Source organism: Lactuca virosa, chromosome 7 (genome assembly GCF_052849685.1).
Source record: "Lactuca virosa cultivar CGN04683 chromosome 7, Lactuca_virosa_CGN04683_v6, whole genome shotgun sequence".
In the NCBI taxonomy this organism is placed as follows: domain Eukaryota; kingdom Viridiplantae; phylum Streptophyta; class Magnoliopsida; order Asterales; family Asteraceae; genus Lactuca; species Lactuca virosa.
The window spans coordinates 217,045,073-217,054,109 of record NC_136432.1 but is presented as its reverse complement, the minus strand read 5'-3'; the positions used below and the strand labels follow the sequence as shown (position 1 = coordinate 217,054,109).

The 9,037-nt window shown below is 33.4% G+C and overlaps 1 protein-coding gene across 2 annotated transcripts; it reads left to right on the top strand.

The window, feature by feature from the left end:
* The first annotated feature begins 5,693 nt into the window (after window positions 1-5,693).
* On the top strand, window positions 5,694-8,473 carry LOC145126097 (agamous-like MADS-box protein AGL104). Of its 2 annotated transcripts, none has more exons than XM_079061514.1 (10): window positions 5,694-5,975; window positions 6,107-6,160; window positions 6,265-6,283; window positions 6,685-6,746; window positions 6,964-6,991; window positions 7,114-7,175; window positions 7,361-7,460; window positions 7,560-7,610; window positions 7,876-7,970; window positions 8,076-8,473. In XM_079061514.1, exons 1-10 carry the CDS (start codon window positions 5,791-5,793, stop codon window positions 8,236-8,238), a joined length of 819 nt encoding a protein of 272 aa, XP_078917640.1. In that variant the 5' UTR covers window positions 5,694-5,790; the 3' UTR covers window positions 8,239-8,473. The 2 variants fall into 2 exon arrangements, with proteins under 2 accessions (XP_078917640.1, XP_078917641.1); XM_079061515.1 differs by having other exon boundaries at window positions 5,766-5,975; window positions 6,112-6,160.
* The last annotated feature ends 564 nt before the right edge of the window (window positions 8,474-9,037 follow it).

Here is a 9,037-nt window from a genome sequence, read left to right as displayed (position 1 = left end):
CGAGTTATCCCGAGTCCCGACGCTCCTGGCGTAACCCCAAGTCCGAAAAGCATGCTACTGGGGTGAGTTCACAGCCCCACTTTTATATTTTCAAAGTTTTCTGGGAAGGGGGGGGGGGGGGAAGGAGGGAATACATGCTAGTTAAATAAGAACCATCAATGACAATCCTAAGAACATGACCAAAGTGAGATTTTGTGCAAACCATAGAGACTAAAATTGTATTTTGATCAAATAATAACCATAAATAAATACAAATATCTAACATTATTTGTCAGCGGATAACTGAGTTGTGTAAATATATTGCACCAAGTCTAATGGTAGGTTATTAAGAGTTTCTTGGGTATGTATTTCCTGAATATTGGTTTGGTATTGTTGGACATCAATATCTTCTTATTCATAAGACGTTTGAATATCGATTTCCTCATAGCTACAAACTATATAACCTTCGTCTTCTAAAACCATGTTATGTAGATTATTTTTCTTATTATTTCGAGAGACCATACTCGTGTAGGTTTTTTATTATGCACCAATGTTTCTTAAGGTCATCAAATGCTCGTTTCACATCCTTCCTCATAGCCTCTTGCGCCGCCTTGGACTTTTTTCACTTTCATCTTATGGATATGTGACTAATTTGACAAATGTAACATACTAAGCCAAGGTATATCTCATCATTAAGATAATATGTGTTTGTATTTTACTCCATTAGCTTCAAACAGACACTCGTGTGCCATTTCATTTAAGATGTCGTTGAACATTAGTGACTGATCAAGAACATTGATGTTTTGGAACAGGAAACACCATGCCAAATTCGTAAACCATATGACATCACTACTTCTAGAACTGTATTTGGGTGTGAAGATCACCTCGTATGTATCGACCACGTTATGCATCAGGGGCGGAACTCGAGCACTATCATTGGAGGGGCCGAAACTGAAACTAAAATTTGATATATCAAAAGCCCTTGTACTTTTTGTTTATGAATCATTTTCTTGCAATTATAAATAATGTTATGAAGTTTAAATTAACTAACAATGAGCAATTAGGTACATTTTTTTTTTGAAAATAACGTATAATTATTTTTTTACTTATCCAAAGTATAATTTTATTAACAAATCTATATGGCTTCTCAAACCCTAATTATACAACTTAAACAAGAAAGCAAGTAGAAATAAAAAAAATAAAACAAACAATGAAAGACATATCACTGTTAAAATTTTAGCATAGAGGAGCATTAAGGTATCTAGGCAAAAACTTAAAAAAAAAAAATAATTTCTTAATAACAAATTATGCATTAAGATATCTAGGAAAAAAAACTACTTCCTAATATAAATAACTACGAAATATAGTATATAACCATTTAAATATTTAATATAGGCTTGAAAGTCAAAAGCTAGTATTATAGTCTGGAACATAGTGTACTGTAATCTCTTTAATAGAAGAACAATAAGCATAGAGACCTAAAGACTGACTTATTGTGTACTCTTATTTATAATACCATATAAAAAAACAAATTTGTAGTCTGAAATGGACTTACAGAGGAGAAACCTCAAGCGATCGGAGAAACTAAGAGCCCGAGTGCTGGGGGCGTTCATGGACTGAAGAAGACGATGAAGCTAGAGAAGAAAATCACAGTGGCAAAGAAGACGAAAAAACAGGTGTCGGCAATGGTGGTTAAGGGCAAGGTTTTCAGAATAATTTTGGAGAACTTTTAATTCTTTTCTTCCTCGATGATATTATATGGTTGAAAATTTTAATTTATATTCTTCGTGGATCAGTTTTCCTTCAAATTAGGAAGCTAAATATAGTGAAATATATATTTGGTAGATCAGTTTCCTTAAAGTTAGGAATTTCAGTTTTTCTGAAAAATTATAGATTTTTTGTGGTGATCTGATTCCTTCTTGGTTCCTCTAAACACGTCTTTTTCTTTTAATTTAATATCTAAGTAGTTTAAAGAAATAAACATGTTTACAAACATATATTAGCAGATTAAAAAGCAGGGGGGCCATGGCCTCCCCTGGCCTCCAAAGCGTTCCGCCCCTGCTATGCATTAGTGCAATTTGTCCATCCTAATGCATACAATCAATGGGTTCCAAACATTCTAAGAAAACCATTTTTGGTTTCATGAGCCTCATACAATTGTTGAATGTCATTCCATGTAAGTTTACACAAATATTGTTTTTCGTAAAGGCCACTCACACATTCAAAAAACTTATAAGTATTTTCACGTGAAGTTTTCTCAACTTCTTTAAATACTCATCCCAAGAATCGGCAACATTGCTATATACTATTTAACGAAGTATGGATGTGCACTTTTGTAATAGAGTAAAACCCTTTTACCTCTCACATCCATGCTAATCTAGTAAGTAGAAACTCTCTCAAAATCTTGAAGTGTCGTAAAAATAGTTGTGTGCTCATCAAGACTAGTTGTCTAAACATATAAGTATCATATATGACATTTTAGAAAAATAGTCTCATTCGAGACAATTTGTACAACTTCATGATCTATGTCTAAAACAACTATTCTCCTTGTTGGACATGAACTTTCAGCTTCATAAGCAAAAATAAAGGTTAATACTCCTACGATGTTTGTGGAAAAAATTGTGTCACGATCCATCGACGAATGGTCGATAAAGATGATGAAGAGAACGATTACAATCTTTCACTTCTCAAATTTATATAATTTTTTTTATCAATCGAGAGAAATTGGCTATGTAAAAATATTGGAGATTAAGTAGGTATTTATAGGATGTTAACAAAAATAAATTTCATTTAATTTAAAAGTCAATGATTAAAAATAATGGGGAATTGAGAGAAGACCATTGGTGCTATTGTCACAACGGGGTCTCGAAATCGCAAGGCGGCCCTAAGCGGTGTGGTGTTCCGTCGGGGTTGCAAGGTCACATGAGCACCCACAAGTTGTGGAATACGTTATAAGGGTAACATACGGTATAAATGAGACAAACAAACAAAGTAAGTCAATATGAGCGGTACAATACAATTTATAAATTATAATACAAGCATAGAAAGCAAGTATCGAGAATAAAAATCAGAAAACAAAACATAGAAGAGGTAACCGCTACTACGGAAACGCAAATAGAACCCAATGCATAAGACCCGGTTTTTGAAAAAAAATGCTATATTAAGTAGAGAACCGGCTCTTATAAAGGAATGGGCAATATGACCCGGGTTTTCAAACATAACCGTGTTATATGACTATGGGACGCAATTGTGAAAGAGTCATATGACCCGATTTTCAACAATCGGGTTTTTGACATCCGAGATAAGGAAGGAGTTTAGACTTTACTGAGAAACTACTTGAATTCATAACTAAATAAAAACAATCGCCCAAATATTCAATTAATTTGTAGTCCAAACTTCCAACATCTATATTTAATTGTTTAGTGTTCATGACTTCATTCACATAAACATTAACTAACTCAAAGTAAATGGTTAATTCCGTAGTGAACAAAAAATCAATCAATACAAAGCTAAGAAAGCTTCCATCTGTTCCAGCATCAATATAGAGCTTACAAGTTCAACCAGGTCCAACAATAACTCTCTTCTAGCTTCTAGTACTTTTCAAATTTTCACTAAAAACTACAATAAGATACAGTTAATAAATTACTATCCACTTATAAAATGTTTATAAATTTATCAAAAATATTATATAAACAGGAAATATTACAGCCTTTGCAATTTGTAAAGACCTCTACTTAAATAAGATTAGCTAGATATGCTGAGAACTTCTAGTATTAAATAAATAAGCTTAGCTAGAAATATAAAAATTGAATGCAATTGCTACAAAAGAGAGTCTTTGTCTATCGTATTTCATTACATTTTGCAAAGACATTGTTCCATGACTTGAACAAGTAACCTTCTTGTCAAAAAAAAAAAAGGGCATAAAGAATTTATAGATCCCTTGTCTCATAGTTTAAATATCAGAGAGATTCTTTATTGTATCTTATCCCTTATATAACGAAACAAAGTTCCAAAATTGTCAAATACAATCAAGCACCTTTGTTGAAGAGATACATAGAACCCCATATGCAAGTATACTAGGATAATGTGCAACAAAGAAGTCCGGAATACAAAATGCCGAAAAGACCCCATATGTGAAAGAATTTTAATCAACTAGTTTAAGGCTATTCCAAATATGGGAAAAAAATGCTGCAACTTCGTAAAATTAAAAAGAGAATACCTTTGAAAAAAGTGAATGTTTCCAGATTAAACTGACACCTTTTCCCATTGATGCCAACACAACTTAAAATTACTTTCTTTAAATGTATTGATCTTTTCAAACAGTAATATATTTTTAGTTTCGCTGGTTTGTAAAAAAACAAAAAAAAAAAAAAAATTATAATTGTTTATATGAAATACATGTCTATGACTGTTTGATCTAGTAAAACACGTATAAGCAGAAAACAACATAAATGTATTTTGCAAGTATAAGTAAAACATGAATCTTTCAACAGTAACACAAAAAACAAAGCTGTCGTTTATCTCTCGTTCAACACTCTAACGGGTCAAATCCCAAAAATGTTGCCTTTATACAATCAGAAAGAAGAGCACTTCGCCGGAAACCTGGATTTGTGTGGGAAACCGCTCAAGAAAATGTGCACAGTTCCGTCATCACATTCAATCCCGACAAATGTTTCATCAGACGGTTCCGCCACCGCCACCGCAGCCATTCCCAAAACAGCCAGACAGTCGAATACTCACGGCGGCCTGAAAGTGCCAGGAAAAATTATAGCCATTGTTGTCGGAGATGTAGCTGCTATGGTGCTTCTCGCCGTTCTTTTCTTATACGCATAGTCGCATACCGTTTTCGGAAAACGAAAACGAATCAAAACACGAAAGGAATCAATGTTGACAAAGTCATAGAACCCAAAGGTAACGTGTCAACTTCTTGCTCCTGCTTGCATTGCATAATCAGAGACGAACATCGGAAACGACAACTGAATCCGAACCCTAAGGTGACCATGAGAACAGAAATAATCGTAATAATAATCACATGAACAACGAAGAGAAAAAGAGATGTTAATTTGGTTATGGTGAATGGGGAGACAGAGTTGGACATGGAGACGTTGTTGAAGGCGTCGGCGTATATATTGGATTCAAGCCGTGGGAGCATTATGTACACGGCGGTCGTGGACGGTGGTGGTGTAGGAGAAATGGCCTTTGCGGTTCGGAGGATTGGAGAGAGCCCAGTGGAGAAGACGAGGGAGTCTGAGAAGATAATGAGGGTAAATATTGGTAAGTTCCGGCATCGGAATGTAGTGAAGATACGTAGGTTTTACTGGGGAGAAGTTGAGAAGCTTGTAATCTATGATTATCTTTCCAATGGAATCTTAGCCGGTGCTGGTTAGAGTATGTCACCATTAATTCTCTATTCTTTCCGGCACATGTTAGCATAGTTTCTTTTACTAATGCTAACATGCATAAGTTTTTTATGTTTCATATATTTTATCAAAATATGTCAAAATGAACAAACAATTCCACATAATATAACACCGTTAAAAATTTGAGATTCATTTACACCTAACCTGAACAAAAGGAGAGGTATGACCTCTTCCCTCCACTAATATTTTGGCACATTTTCTTCATTCCTTTTCTTTCCCTCTCTCTCTCTCCTCCTCCTCCCTTCGTGACTTCATCGTCTTCTTCATCTTTCGAAAACTGGAATTTTAAGAGAACAAATACAAACTAATTTCTGTTTTTAGAAAGAAACTACTTTCTATTGTTATATCTTTCTTGAAATAGAAAGAGAAAGGGGCGTGTATATAATAACAAATGGGTCGAAATAAGCTTCCAATGAAAAGAATCGAGAACAACACAAGCAGATTGGTCACATTTTGCAAACGTAGAAATGGACTCATTAAGAAGGCTTATGAACTATCGGTTTTATGTGATATCGACATCGCTCTCATCATGTTTTCTCCATCAGGTCGCCTTAACCACTTTTCCTGTAAACGAAGGTCCAATCCCATAACCCTAATCTTGTTCTTTATGTTTCTGGATATTGATTTCAACACAGATTCTCCATTTCCAATATGGTTTTCTTGGACTTTGAAAAAATGAATTTGTAACGCACAATTTTGTTTTACAGAACAGAAGATGTGCTTAATCGATTCGTAAATCTCTCGGACTCTGATAGAGGAAGGTGCTTATATACAATATTTCTCCCTCGCTCTCTCTAGATTTCATTACTTCCTCTGAATTCATCGTGTGATGCATGAAAATATTGGTTTCTTGTTTTGGTTGCAGTGTGATTCAACATAGAGAGGTATGTTTCTAAGTCACCCATGCAATTTTACACTATGATGCATGTGGTATAATCACCTTTTTGTCATTGTGTTATTGAATTTACGTACGAGGTTGAAGACAATATATAGTTGCTAGAAGACCCTATAATATTAACAAGTTTATTGAATTGGTGCCTAAAGAAAATTGGGAAAACATGATGTCGTTTCTTTGAAATTGCATGAGCAAGTGCACAATGACATTCATCTCTTTATTTATTTGGTTGTCTTATAGCATGTTTTAACCTGAACAAAATTCAACTGAGATAAATGACCAAATTAATAGACTCTATGAAATGATTACTATCTTTTATTCAATTTACAAAAGCCAAATGATTAATCTCTTTTTTTGTATTTACAGTTTTGAATCTAATGAAAATTGCAGTATTTGAACAACCTCCTAAGCAAGATCAGGAGTGAAAATGATTTGGCCATCCATATTCCTTGGTTTGTCTCTCTCTCTCTCTCTCTCTCTCTCTCTCTCTCTCTCTCACTCGTCTCGTTTTCTTGGGTCTTACTTTTTTCCAGGAAATAACTTTTTAATGTCATCTATATACTATTTTATGTATCTTGACGACTCTAGATTTTAACTTATTGAAAGTTGTATGATACAAACATTCGAATATAAAAACCCTTTAATTGCTAACTTTTTTGTTTTGAACAGTCCCGGAGCGATCGATGTGCAATCCGAGGTACCAATATGACATTTGTTTATTAAAAAAAACAACTCAAACCCCATATTAAAATATATAAACTCATTGCAGTTTTTTTTTTTTTTTTTTTTTTTTTTTTTTTTAAACTCTATGTGTGATAGGAAATCCATCAAGAAATTAGCACCTTACATCATCAAATTCATATGGCTAAGGAACAATTAAGGTTCAATTCTGTGTTCTTTTGTCTATGTATATGAAAAATGTTTGTGGATATTATTACCCAAAAACACAATACATATGTAGAAAGAACCGTCTACAAAAGACTTGGTTTTGGGGATAAAGATTCCACAAGCATAGTAGTAAAATGTCGATTTACTGACTCTACTTTGGATTATGATTCAATCAAAGGATATTTGAGCCAGATCCAATGACCTTTACATCACTTTATGATTATGAATCGTATGAGAAGTTACTTTATAAGACGTTGGGCCCAGTTACACAACGCAAGGTAGTCTTGCTGCTCTTAATAGATGTTCACTATCACAGTACTTCAGATCAGAAAACAGATAAAAAGTAAGAGTCTCATTTGAATTTTGTTCTATTACAGGAATATTTGTTAAGTAACCAGCCACCCGCATACCATTCAAGCGTATTACAGGTAACAGTCGAATAAAACTGAAAAATAGCTTTTTAAACCATTGTATGTCTTTCATTGCAATTTGCCATTGTTTTGTGAATAGGTAAACAAGTAGAACACTATCATTGCAAGTTATGTAAGAATGATATATAAAAAGACCAATCGTACTTTACCATTTCATCATATGATGCTTGTTTATGTATCCCCACATAAAAAGTTGCACATATATGACTGATATTTTAATCTTGTTGTTTAAAAAATTTGACTGATAATTGAGATGCAACAGGGAGAAAGTTCATCGAAAAACGAGGATCTCAATTGTTGGCCTGGAAATGTTTGTGATGGTACAAATCGAATGAATGGACAAACCCACCCAAATAGGTTCGATCATTGTACTACGTAGTATGTAGGATAAATTAGTTTTCACAACAATAGTTCAAATTTTAAATGAAAATTATTATATTAAACTAATGTTACACTTTTCAGGAATCAATTGTCAGATGCAATATTTGACCCATTGCCAAAATCAACCATGAAAGAGGAATCACAAAGCATTGAAGGGTTTCAAGGCTATAACCAAGAGAGCCTGTGGCATCAGTCAACTGATGAGCTGTTATCTTCTCTTATGACTGTTGTGAAATACGAATGATCCGAATAGACTTAAATAATATTAGCTCAATGCGGAATGGGATCAAAAATTATCAAAGCGTAATAATCACAACGAAATACGAATAAAATAAATAGAATAGAGACACATGAATTTACGTGGAAACCCAAATCGGGAAAAAAACCACGGGCGGAGGAAGCCGAGAAACAATTCACTATAATTTGCAGTGTTTACAGGGATTATGAAAGAGATTACAAATAGAATGAGAGGGCTAAAATATATGGTGGTGTATCAGTATATATATATATATATATATATATATATATATATATATATATATATATATATATATATATATATATATATATATATATATATATATATATATATATATTGATTGTTGGGTCATTCGTGGGTTAAATCTCTATGGCTATTTATAGCCAAAGAGGAGAATACAAATGAAAGAAGAAAACAAAAATGCCGTCCAAGACAAAATTGCTGCGCCTACAATCTTCAAATTCATATTGCATATTACTATACACATATAATAATGTCTGCGCCTCCATTCCGTCCAATTTCATTTTCAATTTCATATTAGATTACTATTCATAGTCAAACTATGAATAGTGAATGATAAGTTACGGAAATAACCCCTGAACTATTTGCCACTTGCTAATTTTGGAGGCAACTTTTCCACAATCTCCACCTTGACATCAAAATTAAGCAAGTCATGCTTTACGATTAGTCAAAACCTTTAGCTCATCAAACTCTAAAACTTCCATAAAAAACTGCAATTTTGTATAGAGAAAAATTGTTTCCGAAAAAATAAATAATACTTCCT

Bases quoted from the DNA above. Each gene is read 5' to 3' on its own strand.
- LOC145126097 (XM_079061514.1), top strand. From the start codon at position 5,791: ATGGGTCGAAATAAGCTTCCAATGAAAAGAATCGAGAACAACACAAGC. The intron at 6,747-6,963 runs GTTTGTCTCTCT...TGTTTTGAACAG, and splicing joins TTGGCCATCCATATTCCTTG to TCCCGGAGCGATCGATGTGC. The intron at 6,992-7,113 runs GTACCAATATGA...TATGTGTGATAG, and splicing joins CGATCGATGTGCAATCCGAG to GAAATCCATCAAGAAATTAG.